Source organism: Nomascus leucogenys, chromosome 2 (genome assembly GCF_006542625.1).
Source record: "Nomascus leucogenys isolate Asia chromosome 2, Asia_NLE_v1, whole genome shotgun sequence".
Lineage (NCBI taxonomy): Eukaryota > Metazoa > Chordata > Mammalia > Primates > Hylobatidae > Nomascus > Nomascus leucogenys.
This window is the reverse complement of record NC_044382.1, coordinates 82,821,371-82,848,752: the sequence shown is the minus strand read 5'-3', so window position 1 is coordinate 82,848,752 and position 27,382 is coordinate 82,821,371. Positions and strand designations below refer to the sequence as shown.

The window sequence follows — 27,382 nt, the reverse complement described above, 5'->3', positions numbered from 1 at the left end:
TTTGTCCCGCCTCCCAGCGGCCCTCTCATTGGACGGAGGGAGGGCGCCGGGAGAGAAAGCGCCGCGGCCGCTAGTAAGTGCTCCGGCTGGAAACTGGTTCAGGGGGCAGCGGCGTTCCGCAGCGGGAAGGGAAGGGGGAGGTGCCGAGGCTGCGCGCCGGCTGCTCCTCCCCACCCCCAGCCTCTGCCCTGAAGGGGGCTGGATGGGCAAGTCGGACGCGATGGCTCGAGCTCGGGCGGTGGCGGCGGTGGCCGGAGGCGGTGGTGCCTCCTCCTCCTCGCCCCGGCGCCAGCGGTGATCCGAGCGAGCGGCCGCGGCCCCCGATGAGACTGCTGGCGGGCTGGCTGTGCCTGAGCCTGGCGTCCGTGTGGCTGGCGCGGAGGATGTGGACGCTGCGGAGCCCGCTCACCCGCTCCCTGTACGTGAACATGACGAGCGGCCCGGGCGGGCCGGCGGCGGCCGCGGGCAGCAGGAAGGAGAACCACCAGGTACTGGCGGGGGCCGGGGCCGGGGCCGGGGCGGGGGCGTGGCGGCCCGGCCTTCCCGCGCTGGGCCCGGCTATTGTGCGGGGCGGCTCCGCGAGGGGGCGGCCCGGCCCTCGCCCCTCCGCCTCGGCCCCTCGGAAAGTTTTCCCCGCGCCTTCCCCGCCGGGCGTCGACTCCGCCAGCCCCGGGCACCCGGCCGCGGCCCCGCGAGAGCCTTTTGTTCGCGGCGCAGGCGGGGCATGGCCTCCCGGGCCCGATCGTGAGCGGCCCGGAGCCCCGCATTGTTCCGGGGTCCCGGGCGGTGACTACGGACCCCCGGCGGCGGGACTGGGGAACTTTGGGGCCAGAGCGTGGCCCGCCTGGCACCGAGGCCTGAGACTGAAGAGACCCGGCCAGATCCATTACCCCCGAGAAACAAAACGAAAAGCCAGCCCCTCTTTTTGTCTCGTTGAATCCCAGAACGTACAAAGGGTCGTAAAGAAATGTAACTGTACATTGCGAGCCGTCGAACTCTCCAGGCTGATTGGGGTGACATTTCTCCCTAAGCTCTTAAAAAATGGGTTTGACAGGTTGTCGCTCCCATCCTACGGAACCTTCCCCTCCTTCCTAGCAGAGATCTCCTTTAAACTTGGATTTAGTCAGTCTGCTGGAAAGATTGTGTGTGATGAGGAGGAAGATTATGCAAGTTTTACAGGAAGGGTTTTTAAAACAGAACGGGACGGAAGGGAGTTTTAGTTATGCATCGTGAGCGTTGCGCTGCGACCTAGTAGGTAGGCTTTTCATTAGCTCAGTCTTGCGCCACTTAAACGTGTACAGGTTAACTGTGGAATTAAGTGAGATATTTCGTATATGACCTTAACATAGTTTGCAGTTAATGTTAAATTCATTGAAAAGAGGCTTTTGAACTCTGCCAGAGTGTTGGCTTGTCATATCTAGCATTTATAATACATTTTGCTTTTCCATAGAGCATTAACTATTCCCTATATCATCTTGTGTCTCATCATTTTCATATATTTCTAATTTTCCTACATTACTTTTTTATTATGCCAGGTGTTCAGATAATTTACACCCAGGTTGATTTCATGTGTTTTAATGAAGGTAGAGAATTGTTTAAGAAGGAGATAGAGCAATTTAGAAAAATAGGATTTAGTTTTTAGTAATATTTATATTGGGCTTTTTTCTATTTTTAAAGGAATCCTAAATTTCTGTAAATTTTTTTGAAAGCCTCCAGCCATCGCCGTTTGTTAGGTGCAATATCAGTATCATTGATTACTTGTATGATATGATTAGGAATGTATGTAAACTTAAATTGCAAAACCACATTTATTCCTATGGATTATTTACTTACACTAGTTCATTCTTATAGAGACAACTCAAAGTACTGTACCGTTAACTGTACAGTTATCAGAATGTCACATACGGAACAATGGTGTAGACAATGAACTAGAAATGTCATTTTTAACCAGTTGATAGAAATAAGGTCCTGGATAGGAGAAAAAGCGATTTATCTCCATTGATGTGTGGGATTATGGTTGAGTCTCTTAGCTATTGGTATTTATAACACTTACCATGATTACCCCACTGCAGCCACTTGATAGGTTTTCAGTGCTCATGAAAGAATTGCACTTATTTTAAAAATTGAAACACTATTTCAAGAAACACTGTGATTTGTATGGAGGCGGAATTGCAGCTGTAGACATAGCCTCAGAATATCTCCCAGCAGAGGATACTTTCTAATTGTGTACCTTTTAAAAGCTGAATCTGTTAAGATCTAATGAAAACTAATACTGGTTTCAGATACATTTATTTAAGATACCTTATTTATATTCTGCGTGTGTGTGTGTACCCCTTCACTAACAATTCAGCAGATAATTTCTTTAGGGTGAAGACTTAATATGGTGTTTTCTGAATATTTGGGGGACGGGTCAACTCTTTTCCTTAGAATAATGAATCCAGACATTATTGTGACATGAATACATTCATATTATGAAAATAATCGTCCATGAATAAAGATTAAAATGAACAGAAGAAAGGTGTGTAGAAACCACCATGAGATAAAGTAGGAAACTGTCCTTTCTGCACTGTGGCTGAGTTGATAATTTGTTTTCCACTTAATATTCCAGGATCCTGGGTTTGCCTTAATAACTTCGTTGCTTGTGAAGTAACTGTTTTTCCTCCTTCAGAGTAATAGTTTTATACAAGGTCTTCTAAGTGTTCAGTTGGGTGTGTGAGTTCCATAGCCAGCCACATCTGGTTCTTTTGGAGTTGCATAAAAGTAGGGTTGTGGATTTGATTGAACCATACTTAGCAGAAGGTTTCCTTCTGGTTATTTTATTAAGGAATTTTTTTTTTTTTGAGACAGAGTCTCGCTGTCGCCCAGGCTGGAGTGCAGTGGCACGATCTCGGCTCACTGCAGGCTCCGCCCCCCGGGGTTCACGCCATTCTCCTGCCTCAGCCTCCCGAGTAGCTGGGACTACAGGCACCCGCCACCTTGCCCGGCTAATTTTTTGTATTTTTAGTAGAGATGGGGTTTCACTCTGTTAGCCAGGATGGTCTCGATCACCTGACCTTGTGATCCGCCCGCCTCGGCCTCCCAAAGTGCTGGGATTACAGGCGTGAGCCACCGCGCCTGGCCTTTATTAAGGAATTATGATGGAGGATTCTGTGGTTAAAAGAGAGAACTTGGGCAATGTTTATTCGTTAAAAATGGCTATTTTGTTAGTATAGTTTGGAGAGGCAAGGCTCCTTTGGGCTAAAGCTGCTCTAAAACTGTAGTAGCAGTGCCATTTTAGTAACTTGGTTTGGTGTGCTAGCTTCAAAACTGGGATTATGTTTCACTTTGGGCAAGCAAGAAGCAGGGTTTCACTTAGAGCAGGGAAGTGGCTGGGAGGCCAGACTGGTCTCACAGACTTATTTTATAGCCTATGAAATAAGAATAGTTTTATATTTTTAAATGGTTACCAAGAAAATATCAAAATAACATTTTGTAATACATGAAGTTTCATTTATGAAATTCAAATTTATTTCAGTGTCCACAAATAAAGTTTTTTTTTTTTTTTTTGAGATGGAGTCTCGCTCTGTCACCCAGGCTGGAGTGCAGTGGCCCAATTTTGGTTCACTGCAACCTCTGCCTCTGAGGTTTAAGCAATTCTCACGTCTCAGCCTCCCGAGTAGCTGGGATTACAGGTGAATGCCACCACGCACAGATAATTTTTGTAGTTTTCAGTAGAGACGGGGTTTCACTATGTTGGTTAGGCTGGTCTCGAACTCCTGACCTCAAGTGATCCTTCTTCCTGGGCCTCCCAAAGTGCTGAGATTACAGGCGTGAGGTACTACACTCAGCCCACAAAAAAAGTTTTATTGAAAGAGAACTACCACATTCATTTACCTGTGGTCTGTGAGCTCCCTGGCTACAAAACAGCAGCATATTTGCTACTGTATGGCCTGCAAGCCTAAACCATTTACTACGTGGCTTCTTACAGAATAAAGAATTTTTCCAAGAGAAATTTCCAGCTTCCTTAACAAACAGCTTTTTTTTTGGAGACAGGGTCTCACTGTGTTACCCAGGCTGGAGTGTAGTGGCACAATCTCGGCTCACTGCAGCCTCGACCTCCTGGGTTCAAGCGGTTCTTGTGCCTCAGCCTCTCAGTAGCTGGGATTACAGGCATGTGCCAGCACACCCGGCTAATTTTTGTAGTTTTAGTAAAGACAGGGCTTCACCGTGTTGGCCAGGCTGGTCTTGAACTCCTGGCCTCAAGTGATCTACCCCCATCGGCTTCCCAAAGTGCTGGGATTACAAGAGTGAGCCACTGCACCCAGCCTCCAACAGCATATTCTTAATCACAGGTTGCAGGGTGGGTAGATTGACTCACTGGGAAGAAATAGAGGCAGGCAGTGAGAAACTAGTAGATACCGTCACTTTTCAATGTCGGCAGACTCAGAATTTAAAAAGACAACAACAAAAAACTTAGGATCTATTCTTTTTGATGCATTGTACCTAGTGCTTAAAGTTAATGCAACTATTATGGAGCTACTGAAACTTTGAAAGGACCCTTAGGCCCCAGGTTCTTGGTAATAATAGCCGTTCAGTAGCTTCTCAATTGATGGAGTGAAAAAATTGTTACAGAACTCGCTGAACCAAACCACAACGATTTCTCCAGGTGACATACTGCAAGGTTTTTTAAAAGCACAGATAACATTCAATATCCGGAATTATTAAGGTGTAACTTAAAATTGCAAGTATGTGTATATTTTTGTGACTTATTTTTTCACTTTTTTTTTTTTTTTTTTTTTTGAGGCGGAGTCTCGCTCTGTCGCTCAGGCTGGAGTGCAGTGGCGCGATCTCCGCTCACTGCAAGCTCCGCCTCCCGGGTTCACGCCATTCTCCTGCCTCAGCCTCTCCGAGTAGCTGGGACTACAGGCGCCCGCCACCACGCCCGGCTAATTTTTTTTGTATTTTTAGTAGAGACGGGGTTTCACTGTGGTCTCGATCTCCTGACCTCGTGATTCGCCCGCCTCGGCCTCCCAAAGTGCTGGGATTACAAGCGTGAGCCACCACGCCCGGCCTTCACTTTTCTTATATAAGCTCAGAACTGTGCTATGCCACAAGTGATGAAGAATTCAAGAAAGAATTAGAATCCTTTTTTCCCCCAAATGAAAAAATACTTGGACAGCATAGCCAGAGCCAAACACTGTGCTAAAGGACAGAGTGTTTCCTGTCCCTTTAGTCCTCACTTACCTTGTGGAGGCAGACTGGAGTCAGGCATGAGTTAACAATGCTTCAAGGATAGTCAGCCAGCTGAGCCGGACAGACACTGATGGATTGGCGTCCTTCTCTGAACTGCCTTCGAGAGTCCGGAGGCCTTTGCAGCTGAATACCAAAGAGACTTCAGAAAGGATTTTTTTCCTTCCTCATAATCTGTGTTGAAACCCCAAGTGTTTGCTTCAGTTTCCAGAACACTAGAATCTCTTTCTTGTGCTGGATATACCAGGAGTCTTTATGTTTCCATTTGAAGGTGACCTAGAAGACCCTAATAGCTTCCAGTAAAAAGCTCTGTTGTGTAGACCCTCTGAAGCTTTGTTAAAATTTTAGGATTATCCTGTCCTATGGGGAGTGAGTATTTAGTATTTGCAATGAGGATTGCCGGTAATTTGTTATTAAATCAAAGCTGAAGCAATTTAATCTGTTTTAATTGATTCCCCTCATGGATATGAGGGTGCCTGTCACTCTACACATTGAAGTCTGACATAAAGAGGTTATTGGGTTAGGTTTATATTGTTTGTGGGAAAATGGTGAATGGTCTGAATATTTACGCCTATGTTGTGCTTAAATGCAAGGTGTGCATGGTGAAATGTCTGGACTGAGTTGATTGCATTGTAAAATCTTAGAATGTGAATTTTGAATCCTTAGCTGTCAAGATCTGTTGATGGAGTTGGTCTGGCCAACTCAGAAAAGATTCTGTGTTCATAGACCCTGAGCAGTGGAGTTTTTCTGATTGTTTTTGGTAGCCCTGAATGCCTTGGGTCTTTGAATACCCATTTCTTTTGAGAATGGCTGGATGCCCAGACCTACAGTGTGGTTTTTAGGCATTCCCTTGAACTGTACTTCTCCTCTGACCAGCCCTTGCCTTGGAGAGAAAGGGGAAGGAAATATGAACAGCTACTGGCCTTCAGTTGTGTGCCAGGCACTTCAAATGTATTATCCCCAGTAGTCCACATAGAACTCTTGGAGGCTGGTGGTATCATCCGCACTTTACATACAGAAGAGTGAGGCTGAGAGAGAGAAGAGACTTGCTCACCAGCACAGAGTTAATGGATGATAGAGTTGGGCTTTGCACCCAGCTTTGGTTTCAAGGCAATGCATTTTCTACTGCTTTATGATGCCCCTCCTAGTAAACCTTGTGTTGTCTGAGGGATGGTAAAAATAGGCTTGCCTTCATTTTTTTTTTTTTTTTTTTTTTTGAGAAACAAGTTCTTGCTCTGTCACCCAAGTTGGAATGCAGTGGCCTGATCATATCTCACTGCAGCCTCAAACTCCTGGCCTCAGTACATCCTCCTGCCTTGGCCTCCTGAGTAGCTTCTAAATTTTTTGTAGAGGCAGGGTCTTGCCATGTTATCCAGGCTGGTCTCAAACTCCTGGCCTCAAGCAGTCCTCCTACCTCAGTCTACCAAAGTGCCGGGATTACAGGCGTGAGCCACTGCTCCTGGCCTAGGCTTGCCTTCTGAATAGGAAACTGCCCTCATTCTAGTGAGGCCTCTGTGTAGACACTGAAGTTAGGTAGCTGTGTGCACAATACTAGTCGAAGATTTTGCAGTTTGTGAAGTAGGTGAGAATAGGACAGCTGCTTGAAGTTCTGGCCTTTATCTGGTTTGTGCGTGCTTTTTTTAAGGCTTAAAGTAGAAAAAAGATTCTTACATGTATTGTCTTTTTTTCCTGACATCAGCCATTCTCGTAATTTTCCATCACCAATTGGGTGTTTAATTGTTCAATCCTGTTCTGACACTAACTACCTGGAGTTAGGGTCACGCTTTACAGAGTTAAGGGCTCAGTCCCACAAGACTGCCCTCACTTCAGAGGCCAGCTGCAAGTCCTGGGTCCCCAGGCTACCAGTGCTTTTGTCCACCTTGAACAAATTTGGGAGTTCCCACAGCTCTACCTTCACCCTACCCCACCCCACCCCACCCCACCCCATAATTTCCTATAATAGAATGACTCACAGAACTTAGGAAAACACTTAGGGGCCAGGCGTGGTGGCTCACACCTGTAATTCCGACACTTTGGGAGGCTGAGGCAGGTGGATCACGAGGTCAGGAGATCAAGACCATCCTAGCTAACATGGTGAAACCTGGTCTCTACTAAAAATACAAAAAAATTAGCTGGGCGTGGTGGCATGTGCCTGTAATCCCAGCTACTGGGGAGGCTGAGGCAGGAGAATCGCTTGAACCCTGGAGGCGGAGGTTGCAGTGAGCTGAGGTTGCGCCACTGCACTCCAGCCTGAGCGACAGAGCGAGACTCCGTCTCAAAATAATAATAATAAACCACCTAGGTTTACTGGTTTATTACAAAGGATACAATCGGGGAACGGCCAAGTGGAAGAGGTGCATAGAGTGAGGTGTGGGAGGTGGTGTAGAGTTTCTCTTTCCTCTGATGAGCCACCCAACCATCTATCAATGTCTTCAGCAACCTAAAAGCTCCCAGGACCCCATAGTTTAGGGGTGTCATTACATAGGCATGATTAGACTCAGTCTTCAACTCCTTTCTCATCCTTGGAGATTGGAAGGTGGGGCTGAAAGTTCGAACCTTATACCCACATCCTGGTCCCCATCCTGAAGCTGTCTGGGTCTCCCTCCCCTATCAGGAGTCATCCTGTTAGCATACAAAAGATACTTTTATCACCCTGAGATTCCCCAAGGGTTTTAGGAACACTCTATCAGGAACCTGGGACAAAGATCAAATATGTATTTTTTATTATACCACATTATCTAAAATCAGCCAGTTTTTAAAATTACTTTCTGACTGCTAGTGTGCTTAAATCCTTTGTATTTTGGGAATGTTGTATTTTGGATATGTTATATATCACATGTTTGATTAGTTGATAAACTCCAAAAATAATTTCAGAAAAACTTTTAACCATATTCTTTGGTCTGATTAGCAAATATAATTTTATAGGAAGATTGCATTCCTACTTTGAATGAGTGATTCATCAACCAAGGTTATATATAAATGTTAGGAGGAGTTCATGGGCTTAATGAGAAATTTTTTTTTTTTTTTTTGACAGTCTTGCTCTGTCACCCAGGCTGGAGTGCAGTGGCACAATCTGGGCTCACTACAACCTCCACCTCTCGGGTTCAAGTGATTCTTTTGCCTTAGCCTCCCAAGTAGCTGGGATTATAGGTGCCTGCCACCACGCCTGGCTAATTTTTGTATTTCTAGTAGAGATGGGGTTTCACCATGTTGGCCAGGCTGGTCTTGAACTCTTGACTTCAAGTGATCTGCCCACCTTGGCCTCCAAATTGCTGGGATTACAGGTGTGAGCCACTGTAGCCAGCCAGGAAATTTTTAAGACAGTACGACCTAATATTTAATCACTTCGGTTGGCGAATACTGTCAGACATGCATTCAAAATGCCTGGCAGCCACCTGATTTGGCTGTTTACTGCCTGGCCAATTATTAGTATCTTTGCAGTTATGTTGCCAGTAGGGAGAATATTGCTATTTACTGTAATTTTTAGATGTTATGTTTAGTTATCACATCCTGTTCTGTACTTGGCATCAGCAGATGACTGAATGGAATCATTCTCATTTGATTAGAGTTTGTCATTTAAAAGATTCCCTTGTTTATTTAGATCAAACAACATTTGAGTGAGCTTTAAAGGCAGATGCTAATAAGATGCTTTTTCAGACATGGTAGGCTCCAGCCAAGGAGTCCAGCCTCACAGTAGAGTGGGCGTGTAGTCCTGTCAGTGTGTGAATTTAACGAGCATAGTACTTTGTTCTTGCCTGTGCACCTTTGTCTCTGTAGTCTTTAAGGACCACACGTTTAAAGAACTCACCTGCGGCTGGGCGCGGCGGCTCAAGCCTGTAATCCCAGCACTTTGCGAGGCCGAGGCAGGCAGATCACCTGAGGTCAGGAGATCAAGACCAGCCTGGCCAACATGATGAAACCCCCCCCACCGTCTCTACTAAAAATACAAAAATTAGCCAGGCGGGGTGGTGGGTGCCTGTAATCCCAGCCGCTTGGGAGGCTGAGGTGAGAGAACCGCTTGAACCTGGCAGGCAGAGGTTGCAGAGAGCCTAGATCGCACCACTGCACTCCATCCTGGGCGACAGAGCAAGACTCCGTCTCAAAAAAAAAAACAAAAACAAAAACAAAGAACTCATCTGCTTGAAAGTACACAGGAGCCTACAGACAAGCCACCCAGTGTTGCTAGCTCAGCGTAGCCTTTTATCTAAGCTGGTTGTTTGGAGAGAGGTGAAACCAGGAGTCTTGCCCATTGGGTTAAAGGGGTTCCTGCAGATTTTCTCTCTCCTTGGTATTTCACCTTAAGGGCAAGGTGACTGCTCCTTTAAGGCTCTGAAGCTCCTCGCCAAGATCATAGTCACATTACTTGTTTCCCTTGGTTTCTGATTTTATTTTCACTCTGGAATGTAAGTTCTCTGAGGCCAGCGAGTCCATCTTTTAATTCAGTCAGCTGGAGTCCCTAGACCATAGTTAAGCTGGGATAGTGGGAAACACTACTGGAGAGTCAGTACAGTGACATTTTGTGGGTAAGTCCATGTATGGGTTCTCAAGCAGTGGCAGTTTTGCCTCCCAGGGGACATCTGGCAATGCCTGGGACATTTTGGGCTGTCATTTGGGGTAGTGCCACTGTAACCTGATGGGTAGCCACTAGGAATGCTGCTAAACATCCTACAATGTGCAGGTCAGCCCCTTTAACAAAGGATCATTCAACCCCAAATGTCAGTAGTGTGAAGGCTGAGAAACCTTGGCTTACAGGACTTTAGTTACTATCTAGACCAGATTATCTTTTCTCTACACACATGTATTTCAGTTTAATTGGCAGGATAGTCCTGCTTTCTTTTCTTTAGCAGACACACTGGGTAGAGTTAAGTGAAGAGAAGCTTCTTTGAAAGAAATGCTTATAAAACAACATGTACCTGGAGCAGGAGCTTGAATCAGCTGGAGCTGCTTGGGGACCCTATGCTTCCCATTTGTTCAGAAATTGCAAGGTGGTAAATGAAAGGTAAAGCACTTGGCTTGGTGCCTGGTGCATGATAGGTGCTCAGTTGGTGTCTTCCTTCATTGCTTGCTTCCTTGCTTGTGGTAATGCAGTTTTGTGGTGAGTGGGTAGCTTTAACCACTGTTTGCAAAATTAGGTTTAAGCAAGGCCTTGCGAGTTTGAGAAATTGACAGAAACCCCATGGCAGCAGTCTCTGTGGTTATCCTTATGTTTCCTCTAGGATTTTGTTAGAAACTCCAAATTATGTTTAGGCTGCCTGTTGATGAACATTTATTGTTTGTCTGTATCTGTGCCAGGTGCTGAAGCCATTTATTTTCTCTGCCTTTATGAAGCTCTCAGTCTACCTGGGAAGATAGACAGTGAACATGCGATTGTCTACAATTATTCAATTCAGAGACTGTAAATATTACCAAAGGGACAAATGGGGTGTATGAAAGGGTATTAGAACAGGGGGCCTAGCCTAGCCTTTCCTAGGTATATTTTCCTTCAAAAAGAAAATATACCTAGGAAATATTTAGGCTGAAGTTGAACGAACCAGGTGAAGAGAGAGTGGTTTAGGTGGTGGGAAATGTCGGGGGGCAGAGCAAATATCATGTGAGACAGCCACGGGAAAGGGGCCTTCCAGAAAAAAGAACGAAGGGGTGGAGCAGTGTGATGGAGTGAGGGTCCAGGGGTCATGGGTTGGTAGGGAAAGTCATGAGGTGAGGCTGCAGACACAGAATGAACAAAAATCATGCAGGGCCTTGTAAGCCATATTAAGCATTTTGGATGTTATCCTAAGATTCCTGTTAAGCAGGGTAGTGATGTGATCAGATTTGCATTTAAAATTTGCATTTTAAGAGGTTTGCTAGGTTACTTACGTTTTCAGGCCACTTTTAATATCTGGAAGATCTAACTGCCACCTACGTATTTAGGGAGGGGTGTGTGTGTGTGTGTTAAAAAAACAGCTTTATTGGGATATAATTCACATACCATGACATTTATCCTTTAAAGAGTACAATTCATTGATTTTTAGTATAATCACAGAATTGTGCAGCCATCACCAGTATTAATTTTGGAACATTTCATCACCCCATAAAGAAACCTCATGTCCATTAGCAGCCACTCCACATTGTCCCAGCTCCCCAGTCCCTGGCAGCCACAATCTACTATCTACTTTCTATCTCTGGATTTGCATATTCAAGACATTTCACGTAAGTGGAATTATACAGTATGTGGTCTTTTGTGACTGACTTATTTCACTTGGCATAATGTTGTCAAGGTTCATCCATGCTGGAGCATGAAGCAGTGCTTCATTCCTTTGTATGGCAGAATATGCTATTATTTTATATGAATCTATTATCACATCTTGCTTATCCACCATTTGATGGACATTTGACTTGTTTTCACTTTCTGACAATGCTGCTGTGAAATCAACATTTGTGTCATGCAAATGGTCAGAAAGGACATACGTTTCACCTTTCTTTTTTAAAGAGAAGAGCTTTGCTCTATTTTTGTTCTGTAGCACATTCTGTTCAATAAGCAGTTTCTTTCCTGAAAGACCTGTGTGACAGTAAGGGTTCAATCACACATGTTAATGTTGATGAATTGAGAAAAATGCTATTAAAAACTTGAGTTTTCCTCTTGGTGCTTGAAAGCACTATTTGCAGCTAATGGGTGCCAGTTCCTTCTTGGTTCTGGAAGTCAGAATCTATTGTTGTTCTAGTCCATTTACAAGTGGGTGCCAAGGAATTCTTAGCTCCTCTGTTTCACTTGAATGACTTCTCATCCACATTAATAGGATGTACCTGATTGCCTGTTATCAAGGTGATGGCTTTCATCTTGATTAGCCATTTCAGAGAATAAAAATAAATAAAAGTCAGAGTGGCCTCCATATTACAGAGTTCAGAACGTGCACCAGGAGGTCATGAGTATAATAAAAAACGGTTTATGACCTGCACTGGAGCATAACTTCAGGCACAAGAAATATTAAGAATTAGAAAATCATTAAGCAAGAACATTTTCAGACCAAGGGAAAAAAATGTAGGCAGTGAATGTAAAAAGCTTCATAGCTCGTCATATAGAGTAGGAAAAATAAAAATAGTTTTATGTATAAAGTCCAAGCAGTTTTGATAACTGCGATGAAATGGCAAATTAGCACAAATCAGTCCACAACTGGAAAGGCTTGGTTTACCCAGTTTAGGGAACAGAGTTTGTAAAATGATTAATCTCTGAAATTTAATGTGCCTGTTTGTGTTGATTTGTAACTAGTTCCTTTTAACGTTAGCATCAGGAATGTTACTTAAGATTTCACTGAACATTTAGTAAGTAAGCTTAGGATGACTGTAAAGCTGGTCCACCAATTGTGCAAGCACTTATGGGACGTCTACTGCTGATAAAAGGTCATATTTGTCAGGGGGAAGCAAATTACTCTTGGCCAATTGACTGGGAAAAATTTGTATTTCATGGCAGATAATGGGTTAATAATAACTGATATACTTTGTAGTTTCATCACTGTACTTAAGGGGCTTACTCTTATTTCTCAGGCTATGTTAGAGGAATCTCATTGCTATTATTATTGTAGGATTCTCACTACGTGCTTTGTATTATGTTGAGGGCTTGCCTACGTTATGTTGTTTAATCCTCATCGTACCCTACCAGGATATATAGACCCCAGTGACGTCTCTAGTCTACAAATGAATGGAGGCTCAGAAATTAAGTGATTTGTCTGAGCTCACATAGGAAGGGCAGAGCCGGGACTTGATTGTGGGGCTGTTGCTAAAGCTGAGGTACAGTCTGCTTCCCCACCTCTCTGGTATGCTAACTCATTTATTATGAAAGATTAAATTTCATCTACAGGTGAAGCTCTTTGAATTTTGTTCTAGAATGTGGATTCTGGGTAGAGCTGATTCCTGGAAATCTGGTTCTTAGCATGTTACTACTTGGTCTTCTCATTGATTGCACTATGACCTTAAGTAACTTCTTAATCTTTGTTGAGCACATGTTGCCTCTGTAAGAATGTCATATGACCTATTTGTAAAGCATACCTCAAGATTTCTAAAGATCTCTTTTACATAGCCCACAAGAAGAAAGGCAACTTAATCTGGTCACTGGAGTGTTAAATTCTGTTGCTTACTTTGCTATTTGGGTTTGTTTGGTGATTTTGAGTTAAGGCATTGGATTATGTGACTGTTTTCTTATCTAAAAACAAGGATACTGCTAGCTGTTTGCCTTCTGATGTTGAATCTCAGTGAAAGAGAGGCCAGCAGAGCTTTCTAAATCTCGGGTACAGTGACTGAAGCACTGGGCTGGGAGTCCGAGTGCCTGAGCTGTGGTCTGGTTCTGCTGCCTACTAAGCTGAGTGACCCAAAAGCCTCTCCACCCCTCCCTCACCCACTCTACCTACCTCGAGGGCTGTAAGAGAATTAAACGAGAAGTCATGTCTGAAGAAGTACTTTATAGGTTATATGAGTATACGAAATGGTTATTCTCAGAGTATCATGAGATGGTAATATTTGGAAATCTTAGATTTGATTTAGTCTTCTGGTTTTTTGTTTTTGGATTTCTTAGGTGACACTTCAGTTGTGTGTTTTAATTTTTGTTCTTCTTTTTTTTTTAGTGGTATGTGTGCAACAGAGAGAAATTATGCGAATCACTCCAGGCTGTCTTTGTTCAGAGTTACCTTGATCAAGGAACACAGATCTTCTTAAACAACAGCATTGAGAAATCGGGCTGGCTATTTATCCAATTATATCATTCTTTTGTGTCATCTGTTTTTAGCCTGTTTATGTCTAGAACATCTATCAATGGGTAAGTGAATCTTGGACATTTATTTTTTTCTTTATCCTTAGGTTTACAAAAGGAAAAACACGAAAAGTTATCTTGTTCAACATGTTGACTACCTGAGCTACAATACTTCTACTAGTCAGAACCTTGGCAGTTGGTCCAGCGTTCTATCTTTCTGTGGTTCTGCCCTTTAAATTCACCATAACATGACAGCCTCATTAGTATGTGTATTCATAGCGGGAGTTACTTAGGGTAGTGCTTCTTGGCTTTGATGTACATAGGAATCACTTGGGGGTCTTGTTAAAATGCAGATTATGAGTTAGTACGTCAGGGGCTAGGCCTGAGAGTCTGCTTTTTTTTTTTTTTTTAAGACAGTCCTGCTCTGTTTCCCAGACTGGAGTGCAGTGGCGTGATCTGGGCTCACTGCAGCCTCCGCCTCCTGGGTTTAAGTAATTCTCATGCCTCAGCCTCCCAAGTAGCTGGGATTACAGGTGTGCACCACCACACCTGGCTAATTTTTGTATTTTTGGTAGAGACGAGGTTTCTATGTTGGCCAGGCTGGTCTCTCACTGACCTCAAGTGATCCGTCCACCTTTGCCTCCCAAAGTGCTGGGGTTATGGGTGGGAGCCACTGCGCCTGGAGAGTCTGCATTTTTAACAAGCTCTTAGATGATGCCAGTAATGCTGAATGCTGCTGGTTCTTGACCACAAAGTAGCAAGACTCCTGGAACCAAGCCCTGAAGCTGAGGGCTTTACGCCCTTAGGCTGAAAAGTAAGATCTTTGCCTTAAACATACTTCGCAGTGGCAGATTTTTTTTGGGAGATCTAATTAGTCAGCCCAACAGTGGATGATGGCTTATTTTGAGTGAAGAGTCCTGCATCTGTTTTTAAATAATGTCTAGGTTCACCAGAATTTTATAAACTTACTATGGAATTCTCTGTCCCCAGAGTGGTTCCCTCATATAAATCCATAGAAAAAGCTTTAGGAGTTTTTTTTTTTTTTTTTTCAATCCTTTCTTGGCTGTATTTTCAAGCATTCCTAAGGACCTAGACTCTAAAATGCCAAAGAGAAAAGCAACAGGCTCAATGGTTAAAAAGCCTCATTGGACCACTCAAACCACTGGTTGGACCCACTTTTCTTTTCCCTTGAGGTTTGGAGCCAGTTTCTACTGACTGTCTGGATCCCCAGTGTATCATCTGGTCCTTAAATATGTTTTCAGGCACTGCAAGCCATTTCTCAAGATTTCTCAGTTGATTTTCTTCATTGTTTATGTGAAATTGCCATACTTTTGCTTTGGCAAACAGTTGTTATTTTTATATGGGTGGTTGAGTTGATACAACTTGGTCTGACATTTTGTTCCTTAAATTGGTTATATTGAATTTCTGTTCTATACCATTTATTCTTCCTTTGGAATTCAGATGAGTCACTATAGCAGAGATTCTTATCCTTTCTGGGGTCCTGTAGCTCTTTGAAAGTGATAAAAGGTAGGAATCCTCTCTTCAAAAAGTGCTTACATCTAACATTTTGTGTATGATTTTGGGGGTTTTAAACTTTTATTTCCCCTTTCCTCTACCCATAAGACCCTGGTTAAAATTCCCTGCTCTAGAATTTCACAGTTTGATCAAAGAGGCAATGCAGTTAATAAACCCCTTTTGGCTTCCCTTACTTAAAACTCTTCTGCTTTTTCCTTCTGATACCCACCCTGCTTTCAATCCTTCTTGCCTTGTGTCCCATTCTCAGCTAAAAACTAAATTTTAGGGCCCATCAGTACTTTCCAGTCATGGCAGTGGGAGATTATTACTACAGGTGGCCATCTCACAGAAATCATTACTGTGGTACTGTCTTGTATTACCTTAAGATACTTATCAAACTTCCTTTATTTTGGAAAGGAGAAGGCCAAGTAAGGAAAGACTTAATAGATGCTCCAGAGTTTATTTTATAAGGAAGAGGCACATCTCTCCGTAGACTCTTAAGTCTAGAGAGAACTTAGATTGTGACCAGGGAACCTAGGATGGTTATTAAACACTAAAGTTAAACCCAAATTAGAGGGTCATATCTCTTCATGGTTTGTGTTTATGGGAAACTTTGTATTGGGCTTGGTATTTTAGGTGAGACTGTTCTTCATTGTGCGAGACTGCCCGCCCCCCTACCCACTGCAGGAAGTCTAACTTTTCTGGCCTTGCCCACTAAATGGCAGTAGTACCCCCAGGTCCTTGTGATTACTGGAAACTCTCCTGTCTACTCCCATTGCCCCCTAGAGGGCAAAATCAATCTTGGTTGAAAAACACTGGGCTTGATGGATTTTGATTTATTTTTTGACAGTGTTAATCTTTTTGTAGAGCCCCTGTTGCTAATGTTCTTTGGAAATAGGACAATGCTTCCCCTCTCTCTCTAGTGCCTTCTTTCTTTCTTTTTTGGAGACAGGGTGTCGCTCTGTTGCCTAGGCTGGAGTGCAGTGTCACAGTCATGGCTCACTGCAGTCTTGACCTCCTCAGGCTCAGGCAATCCTCCTGCCTCAGTCTCCCAGGTAGCTGGGACTAGAGGCTCATGCCACCGTGCCTGGCTAATTTTTGAATTTTTTGTAGAGATGGAGTTTCACCATGTTGCCCAGGCTGGTCTCAAACTCCTGGGTTCAAGAGATCCTCCCACCTTGGCCTCCCAAAATGGTGGGATTACAGATGTGAGCCACCATGCCCAGCCTCTAGTGCCTTTAAATGTAGACCAGTCAGATGAACTTGTGAGCTCTGAGCTCAGGTGACCTCTTGTTCTAGAATTTTATAATTATCATGTCAAGATTCCTCACATCCCAAGAAGATGGCTTGGGAAGCATGCTCTGAGAAAATTTAAGCAAAATAACTATTTTGTGACTTACTTTTGGTCCTGTGGCAAGTCAGCATCAGTATTTGAAATTCGCCTCCCCTCAGCCATGCTGCCAGTAGCCTCTTTCTGCTGTGACTGGTTTCTGTGTTAAATTTTGTACAGCTACTTCAGCAAGTTCAGATTTGCTTATTTTCTTACTGTAATATATGAACAATTGAGGATTAAAACAACTTGTCTTTTATGAGACGTGATTTTCTTTGGTAAGCAGTTGTAGTCGGTAGCATCACGTTTAGTGGTCTCTGAGGTCTTTCTCCAATTTTTTAGCATTTCTGTGGGGCAGAAGATTTACTGTGAACTTGGTTAAACTCTCCTATGGCCTTAATGGGAAAAGGAAGGGGGACTTTGTTACATGAACTCCATTATTTGTGTTTTTTCCTAAAACTGGTCTTACCTTGGGCACCATGTTGCATGCGTCTTTCCAGTCACTGTATAGCAGCAAACATTCTGTACCTTATGATTGTTTCCAGAGAGCAGCAGTACAGAACAGGTTTCCCAGCCACTTCCTAGACCAGTGGTCCCCAAACTGTTTTCTAGGGTCTGAGGAGGAAGTGCCTCAGGAACTGCTTCAGGCTGCAGAGAAAGGCCTGGGAGTGGGCTGGCCACAGCTCCTGGGCTCCCAACCTCATTCGAACAGCAGCAGCTCTCTTAGGATCTTATGTTGTCTGTGAGTTTCACTTCATTTAAAGAAAGGGTTCTGCTGCTTAAAGGAGGGTTGAGAATCCCTGTCCTAGATAAACTAGAATTTCAGAGCTAGAAAACAAGTCCCAAATAGGGATTGCGTTTTATTTCCCAGGGTGATGCTTCCATGAGACTTGGCTGGACCTGTAGTTGCTTTTCTGAGGGTTCTCTTCAATCTCCATTTAAACTCCCCTCAGTCTCTTTTTTCAAAGGCATCACTATAGTTTTGAGTGTTTTCTAGGACCTTTAGAAATAATAGGACCCAGACAGTTGTAACCATATAAACTGACATAAGTATGAACCTACTTTAATGCATATTAACCAACATCACAAGGACCACTCTTTTCCCTCTTTTATCTAGTGTCTCTTAAAAATCTATTATACTAAAGCTCTTTTTTCCTGATCCATGGTTTAGTTCCATATTTGAAATCACTTTTTTTTCCTATTTGGTTTCTCTGCTACTGTGGTCTGGCTGTGTTAGCTTGTCATCTTTTTCAACTGATAAACATGTTTTCTGTTATTCCTTCCACTTTTCCTTCCTATTTTGACTTAAGTTCTTCACATTCATCTCTTACTTATTTCTTCTTCCTTCCCCTGTCATCCTTTCCACTTTCCACCTTTTATTTCCCTCCTCCCACCTTTTATTTCCCTCCTCCCATGCTTTTTTGGGGCATTATTTGCAGCTCCAAAGACAAATGGTATCTGGAAGCATTTTCTTATTTTATTAACTTTGTCTTCCAATCATAGAAATGATATAAAAGATAATATCTTTGCTGGGCACGGTGGCTCATGCCTGTAATCCCAGCACTTTGGAGGCAGAGGCGGGTGGATCACGAGGTCAGGAGATCAAGACCATCCTGGTTAACATGGTGAAACCCCATCTCTACTAAAAATACAAAAAATTAGCTGGGTGTGGTGGCGGGCGCCTGTAGTCCCAGCTACTTGGGAGGCTGAGGCAGGAGAACGGCATGAACCTGGGAGGTGGAGCTTGCAGTGAGCGGAGATCGTGCCACTGCACTCCAGTCTGGGCGACGGCAGAGCGAGACTCTGTCTCAAAAAAAAAAAGAAAAAAAAAATTAGGCCAGGCGCAGTGGTCCATGCCTGTAATCCCAGCACTTTGGGAGGCCGAGGCGGGTGGATCACCTGAGGTCAGGAGTTCGAGACCAGCCTGGCCGACATGGTGAAACCCTGTCTCCACTAAAAATACAAAAAATAAGCCGGGTGTGATGGTGCACGCCTGTAATCCCAGCTACTCGGGAGGCTGGGACAGGAGAATCGCTTGAACCCAGGAGGCGAAGGTTACAGTGAGCCGAGATCATGCCACTGAACTCCAGCCTGAGCGACAGAGGGAGACCTTGTCTAAAAAAAAAAAAAAAAAAATCTTAACCATGTAATAAGTGATTATGGTTGTTGGTGCTGAGTCACTCTATTCACTTTGTGTGTGTATGGTGAGGGGTGTTTAATTTGCATAGACACTTCCATTTTTGTCCTTTTTTTTTTTTCAGGTTGCTAGGAAGAGGCTCAATGTTTGTGTTTTCACCAGATCAGTTTCAGAGACTGCTTAAAATTAATCCAGACTGGAAAACCCACAGACTTCTTGATTTAGGTGCTGGAGATGGAGAAGTCACAAAAATCATGAGCCCTCATTTTGAAGAAATCTATGCCACTGAGCTTTCTGAAACTATGATATGGCAGCTTCAGAAAAAGAAATACAGGTATAATTTTCTTGGTTTTAGATGCATTTCTTCTTGAAAGTACATTATTTAAAGGATATGAATCAAAAATGATCTTCCATGATTAGAAATTTAAGAAATCATTTCATACATAATTAACTGGAAATGTAGAGAAATAATCTTCTGGTAGCAGTATTTTTCTGGAGCAGAGGGGTTGGCACTATAGGGAAGAAAAGGACTAGCGAGAGACAGCTTGGAAAAGGCAGATGAGAAGAAGGGACTTCTTCCCTAATCAGAATCTGGCATTCTCAAAAAAAATTTTTTTAAGTAGTGGTAAAATATACGTAGCATAGAATTTACTATTGTAACTATTTTTAAGTGTACAGTTCAGTGGTATTAAGTACATTTACATTGTTGTACAATCATCACCACTATTCATCTCCAGAACTTTTTTATCTTCTGAAACGGAAACTCTGTACCCAATAAAGAGTAACTCCCCATTTTTCCCTCCTCGTAACTCCTGACAACCACCATTCTACTTTGTCTATGAATTTTGACTATTCTGGGTACTTTGTATAAGAGGAATTACATACATTAGCGCCTTGTGACTGGCTTATTGCATGTAGCATAATGTCTTCAAGGTTTACTCATGTTGTACCATGGGCCAAAATTTTCTTTTCTTTTCTTTCTTTTTTTTTTGAGACGGAGTCTTGCTCTGTCACCCAGGCTGGAGTGCAGTGGCACGATCTTGGCTCACTACAACCTCTACCTCTCAGGTTCAAGCAATTCTGCCTCAGCCTCCCAAGTAGCTGGGATTACAAGCGTATGCCACCATGCCTGGCTAATTTTTTTGTATTTTTAGTAGGGATAGGGTTTCACTATTTGGCCAGGCTGGTCTCGAACTCCTGACCTCAGGTATTCCAGAGTGCTGGGATTACAGGTGTGAGCCACTGCTCCCGGCCCAAAATTTTCTTTAAGGATGAATAATAATTTGCTGCATGCATGTACCACATTTTGTTTACCCATTTATCTGTCAGTGGATACTTCGGTTGTTTCTACAATTTGGCTGTTGTGAATAATGCTATGAACATGGGTGTACAGATACCTACTTGAGCCCCTACTTTTACTTCTTTTGGGTATAGACCCAGAAGTGGTGTTGCTGGATCACATGGCTAAGTCTGGGTTTAATTTTTTGAGGAATTGTAATACTTTTCCATTGCTGCCGCACCATTTTACGTTCCCACCAGCAATGTAGTACAAGGGTTCCAGTTTCTCCACTCCTTGACAATACTTGCTATTTTCTGTTTTGTTTTGCTTTTAATGTATAGTCGTCAGTGTTAATCTTGGTTTTAAGGTCATCTGGAGCTTGAAAGACTAGGAAGAAGGGCCTTTTTTTTTTTCCTGGAGACGAAGTTTCACTTGCCCAAGCTGGAGTGCAGTGGCGTGATCTCAGTTCACTGAAACCTCCACCTCCTGGATTCAAGCAATTCTACTGCCTCAGCCTCCTGAGTAGGTGGGACTACAGGCACATGCCACTATGCCTGGCTAATTTTTTTTTTTGTATTTTTAGTAGAGACAGGGTTTCACTATGTTGGCCAGGCTGGTCTCAAACTGCTGACCTCGTGATCTGCCTCGGCCTCCCAAAGTGTTGGGATTACAGGTGTGAGCCACTGCACCCGGCCGGAAGAAGGGTATTCTTATTTCAGTATGATTTATTGATTGGGAGATTTCTATATATTGACTCAGTGCAGAATCAGGGAGGTAGAGCTGGAGTCAGCCTCCTTCTCTGGTATTTTTGGAAGTCTGGTTAGCCTTAGAAAGAAAGGAGAAAGAATTATGTAATCACTCACTTTCCTATCCACATGTTTCTACTTTTACAGATTAATCCTAGAGATAGAGCATCAGTGTAGCTTTTGGAGCAGGACCGGTTTGAGCATTTGTAAAACATGGAAATTTTTAGCCTGGAGAAGGGAAGATTTCTGTGAACAGATACTCTGTGGGATTTTTATATGGAAGGAAAGGAATAGGTATAGTCTCTGATATAACAGGCACAGCTACGCCTTAGAAGTTGAGTTACAGCTTAAGGAGATCGACCTTCCTAGCTTGAACTATCTAAGTCCTTATCACTGTCAGTGTTTAAATTGCTGTTAGGGTTGTTATAGGAAGAGACATAAGGAAGATGTGAGTTTGAACTGAGTGATTGGAAAGCCCCTTAGCTTTAGCAGTCTGTCTCAGATAAGGTTCTGGTGGGTCTGCATGGTAATAATGGACATGTTTTCCTTCAGTTAGAAATTAATTCGGCATTTCAAAACTTGGCATGCTTTGACCTTTTTTATAACAGTGGCTTAAGTCAGGCTGAATTCCTAATCTGATTCCACTTCCCCCCACTTAAAAAAATCCATGCTTTGAAGTGGGTCGAAGAGGAAGGTGTTAAACCCATCTTCAGATGATTGACCACCCCAGCCTTCTTCTGCTTTGATGCTAAGTGCCTAAATGGAATTTTCAGTGAAACTTCAGATGTTTGAATTAGTAATATATCTGGAATGTACATGGTATGTAAAGATATCTACTACATAAAAAATACTTGGTTTAATTTTTTCCCTAATATACAGCACATAAGCCAAAAATCTGCAGTTTGACCTGCATGGGAAATTCATACTGATTGGCATTCCTTTCATAATATTAGTATGAAGTGAAAACATTTTCACAAAAGTGGTAAATTTTGTGACTATTGGTGCAGTTTGAGGTTTTAATGAGGAAGTAGTATCTTTATTTCCTAAGTTTAGAGGTCTCCAAATCCAAGATAGCAAGGCAGACTTTCAGCTTAATTTTACGTTTTTTTCTTCCTTTTGAGATTAGAGCTATTTTCTGTTTCTCTTCAATATCTGGGCCATGAAAAACAGGCTTTTTATTAATTAATATATATATTTTCAGAGACGGGTCTCTCTCTGTCACCTGGGCTAGAGCATGTGACATGATTATAGCTCACTGCAGCCTTAAACTTCTGGGATCAAGTGATCCTCTCACCTCAGCCTCCTCAGTAGCTGGGACTACAGGTGCCTGCTACTATATCTGGCTAATTTGAGAGAGAGAGAGTGTGAGTGTGTGTTTTTGTGTGTTGTGTGTGTAGAGACAGGAGTTTCACTATGTTGACCAGGCCAGTCTTGAACTCCTGGCCTCAAACAGTCCTCTTCCCTTGGCCTCCCAGAGTGCGGAGATTACAGGCGTGAGCAAAACACACCTTTTTAAATAAAGGTTCTGTAATTTTTTTTTTTTTGAGACAAAGTCTCGCTCCATCACCCAGGCTGGAGTGCAGTGGCACAATCTCAGCTCACTGCAACCTCTGCCTCCCGGGTTCAAGTGATTCGCCTGCCTCAGCCTCCCAAGTAGCTGGGATTACAGGCGCATGCCGCCGCACCCAGCTAAATTTTTTTATATTTTAGCAGAGATAAGATTTCACCGTGTTGCCCAGGCTGGTCTCGAACTCCTGAGCTCAGGCAATTTGCCCGCCTTGGCCTCCCAAAGTGCTGGGATTACAGGCGTGAGCCACTGCACCCAGCCAAAGTTTCTGCATTTTAAAAATAGGTCAATAAACAGAAAATGGCCAAGTTTTTCCTTTGTATTCCTAAGTTGTCATTGTTTATGCCAGAAAACCCAATTGTAAAACTAAAGGATGTGGTTGTGATTTTTACAGCAAGTCAGTAAGTTTTCTTTATGTTGTTAGTGTTTCATTTTTTATTTAGGATTTATCAAAATACTGATTGCTTATTTCCTAAGTTTAGAGCTCTCCCAACCCGAGATGGCAAGGCATCTTTTCTTTTTTTTTGGGAGACGGACTCTCGCCCTGTTGCCCAGGCTGGAGTGCAGTGGCGCCATCTCGGCTTACTATGCAGCCTCTGCCTCCTGGGTTCAAGCAGTTCTCCTGCCTCAGCCTCCTGAGTAGCTGGGACTACAGGCGCACGCTGCCACGCCCAGCTAAGTTTTTGTATTTTAGTAGAGATGGGGTTTCACTGTGTTGCCCAGCTGGTCTTGAACTCCTGAGCTCAGGCAGTCTGCCCGCTTTGGCCTCCCAAAGTGCTAGGATTACAGGTGTGAGCCACCGTGCCTGGCCTTTTTTTTTTTTGAGACAGGATCTTGCTTTGTCGTCCAGGCTGGAGTGCAGTGACACAATCATAGCTCACTGTAACCTCAAACTCTTGTGTTCAAGCCATCCTCCTGCCTCAGCTGCCCAAGTAGCTTAGCTAGGACTACAGGCATGTGCCACTATCCTTGGCTATTTTTAATTTTTTATAGAGATATGGGGTCTTGTGTTGCCCCAGCTGGTCTCAAACTCCTAGGCTCAAGCGATCCTCCCAAAGTGCTGGAATTACAGATGTTAGCTACCGCACCTGACTGCTTTATCATTCTCTAAGGAGAAATATATTTTACATCCTTCTGGAAGTATTAACTCATTTTCTTGAAAATAATAATCCCCTGAATAGATACCCTCATTCTAGGTTTAGAAATACTGTTTTAGAAAAAGGAAAATTCTGACAACTTGTTAGGATTCCTGGGCTAATACGCAGTTTTAGTGGGGCTAAGCAATTTGTCTTCATCAATGGAACTGAGTGAGTTTACAAATAAAAATCACAAAACAGAAGTAAGAATGCACTTGAGCTTCTATAGGTATAGATTTAACTGTCTTAGTGTCAGTCATCGTTTCCTGTTATGAGCATATATTTCTCTTCCAAAATTACCAACACAGACGCTACCTATCTGAAACTCATTCTGAGGTAGATTTAGTGAGATTATTCTAGATTAGAACATGCTGATGATGTTTGGCTTCTGCTTCATTGCAGATAGACATGAGATTTTTTTGTTGTTTTGTTTTTAAAAATCAAATAATGTAATTTGTGTTTTACAATTTGTGTCTTTAAATTGGCTGCTTAGCTAAGGCATTAATATATACAAATAGTCCTTTATTCATTTCAATTTTTTAGAATGGGAATTGATGACATTTTTGTTCTGAAAGTAGTCTTAGTAATGTTTGGAAACTCTTGGAATGAGCTAAATTGAGTTTCCAAAATTACTATTACAGTTGACTTAGTACAACAAAGTGATTTTAAAGCCCGAATGCCCTACTTATTTCAAACAGTATTTAGCGCAATGAAACACCTGCACCAGTAAGGAATCTGACTAGTCCCTGGAAGTTTGTTAGCCTGCTATTTGGAAGAGGCTTTAGTTTGACAAAAATGTAGATTGAAAAGAAAATGCAGCTAAGTGCTTTGTGTTTTTAAAATTCTGCTATTCAGAAATGCTATAAATATCATTATGCTAATGAGGTTTTCAAAACAACCCTCATTATACTTTTAGAATTTTCTGAGCTATCTTACTGTATCTGCTCAACATTACTGAAGACTTGTTTACCAAAGATCCTTTTTTTTATGTTTCCTTTTTTACCTGTCTCTATCATAACATGTCTCACCTACCACATTCTGATTGGTATAACCAAGCAGGAGTAAGTAATTTGTAAAATTGCCTAATTGTGTGGCTAACAAAGACTCTTGATATAAAAACTCCCTGTTTCTAGAGATAACAACATTGTAGAGGACTGAAAATGTTCTCTGTGTTCTGTGTGTGTGGATGAAAGTGAGAGATTGTGGGTCGAGAGTGGTTTTTTTTAAACCATGCTCTTAGTGTTAATAGGATGTCCTGGGCTTTATCTTTTCTGTATAGTTTTTGTTTTGTTTTGTTTTGAGACGGAGTCTGGCTCTGTCCTCAGGCTGGAGTGCAGTGATGTGATCTCGGCTCACTGCAGCCTCCGCCTCCCTGATTCAAGTGATTCTCCTACCTCAGCCTCCCAGGTAGCTGGGATTACAGGCACATGCCACCACACCCAGCTGATTTTTGTATTTTTAGTAGAGACAGTGTTTCACCATGTTGGCCCGGATGGTCTCAATCTCCTGACCTCATGATCCACCTGCCTCGGCCTCCCAAATTGCTAGGATTATAGGCGTGAGCCACCGTGCCCGGTCCTTTTCTGTATAGTTATTCAGATAGGAAGATTCTCAAGTATGAAATATGTCTTTCCTGGGAACGGAAATGTACTCAAAGGTCATAAGTTATCAATGGAAATTATTTTATACCACTCCCAGCCATTTTTAAGAATAGAAGGGATCCTAGGAATAGAAAACATTAATTATATGATGTATTTTTTGATTAAGTTCCAATGAATGGTAAAAAGCAGGACTCTTGTTCATTAACTGATATTCAAGAATTTGATGTTTTAGTTTCATAACTGTATCAGGGTACATCTTCATACTTATTAAACATGATTAGTTCTTGTAAAGGAAACTTCGTATGTGTTGAGATTTGGAAATAGGTGAAATGCTAAATTTAAAGAAATATGGGCCAGGCGTGGTAGCTCACGCCTGTAATCCCAGCACTTTGGGAGGCCGAGGCAGTCAGATCGCTTGAGGTTAGGAGTTCAAGATCAGCTTAGCCAACATGGTGAAACCCCGTCTCTACTAAAAACACAAAAATTAGCTGGGCATGGTGGCACCTGCCCATAATCTCAGCTACTGGGGAGGCGGAGGCAGGAGTATGAACCTGGGAGGCGGAGGTTGCCATGAGCCGAGATTGCTCCACTGTACTCCAGCCTGGGCAACAGAGTGAGGCTCTGTCTCAAAAAAAAAAAATTAATTAAAAAAAAAAAGAAATATGGTTGCTATTTTTCTCTTCCTTGGCCATGTCATTATTGCAAACATAAATTATAACAGAATATTTTGAACTTAATTTAGAAGACAAAGTTAAAGCCTTTATTGTCATCTCAGTTATTTTTAAAGATGTCTTTAGAGGGACTTTATGTTAATGCAGTTATTTCCGATTTTTCTAGAGTCCTTGGTATAAATGAATGGCAGAATACAGGGTTCCAGTATGATGTCATCAGCTGCTTGAACTTGCTGGACCGCTGTGATCAACCCCTGACTTTGTTAAAAGATATCAGAAGTGTCTTGGAGCCAACTAGAGGCAGGGTCATCCTTGCCTTGGTCCTCCCCTTTCATCCCTATGTGGAAAACGGTAAGTGTGGTCAGTCAGGCTAGCTCTTACTGAGGATAGCTGTTTATTGGTATTTGTGATTTTGTGCTGTGTACAATTAAACATTGTCTAGTATTTCTTATAATAGTCTGCAGTTTAAAGTAATCCAGTTAATCCATGTAAAACACCATCTTGGTTAATGTTCACCTTAAGGTGGACTTTATAGGGATCTAGCATTCCCCTTGCAGTGGTAATAATTAATATTTAGCTGGGTCTGACTGCTTGAGATTGAAAGCCAAAAATGCTTCTGTATCTCTGGTTTTAAATGGAGCTTGAACCATTTATTTATTAGCTTTACAACTGAATCGAGCAATAAGCAGTGCCTTTAAATCTGGTCATATATACTTGCTGAATGTCATGGCTGTTTTGTTTTCTGTTTTGCATCTCTTGTGCCAGACTCTAAAAATGATAAATGCTCTTACCTGTTTTTTTCTCTTTTGAAGACCATGTGTGTTGCAGCATGTGTCATTTCTTTCTGTAATATTTGATTTTTTGATTGCATGGTCTTGCTCTTCAGCAATATTGAATGAAGAATATGTTAGAAGAAACGGGTTGATTTCATATCACTTCATAGTTACTGTGACTTCTGGCCTTTCTGACTTAATGCCACATTAATTTATAGTTTTAGTTTATGTGGTTTGCATTTTAGGTCATCTTGAAAGTTACGATTTTAAGTCTCCTGCATTTTCATAAGTTAATGTACATTAATATAAGATTATTTATTTTATGAATAATACAAGTTACTATTTAAAAATCTTTAGTATTTCTTTTTTTTTTTTCTTTTTGAGACAGAGCCTCTCTCTGTTGCCCAGGCTGGAGTGCAGTGGCGCAATCTCGGCTCACTGCAACCTCTACCTCGTGGGTTCAGGCAATTCTCTGGCCTCAGCCTCCTCAGTCCCAAGTAACTGGGACTACAGGCACATGCCACTATGCCTGGCTAATTTTTGTATTTTCAGTAGAGATGGGGTTTCACCATGTTGACCAGGCTGGTCTCTTAACTCCTGATCTCAGGTGATCCTCCCATCTCTGCCTCCCAAAATGCTGCGATTACAGGTGCGAGCCACCATGCCTGGCTGAAAAATC

The 27,382-nt window shown here is 42.6% G+C and overlaps 1 protein-coding gene across 2 annotated transcripts in view; it reads left to right on the top strand.

Annotated features, from left to right (window-relative positions):
• The first annotated feature begins 65 nt into the window (after nt 1-65).
• METTL9 (methyltransferase like 9) overlaps nt 66-27,382 on the top strand; it is a 58,982-nt gene continuing 31,665 nt past the window's right edge. For both annotated transcript variants that reach the window (XM_030799813.1, XM_030799807.1), the window contains exons 1-4: nt 66-488; nt 13,824-14,014; nt 19,055-19,264; nt 26,097-26,281. In XM_030799813.1, the coding sequence (XP_030655673.1) occupies nt 324-488; nt 13,824-14,014; nt 19,055-19,264; nt 26,097-26,281 (751 nt within the window). In that variant the 5' untranslated portion in view covers nt 66-323. The remainder of the gene's footprint in view (nt 489-13,823; nt 14,015-19,054; nt 19,265-26,096; nt 26,282-27,382) is intronic.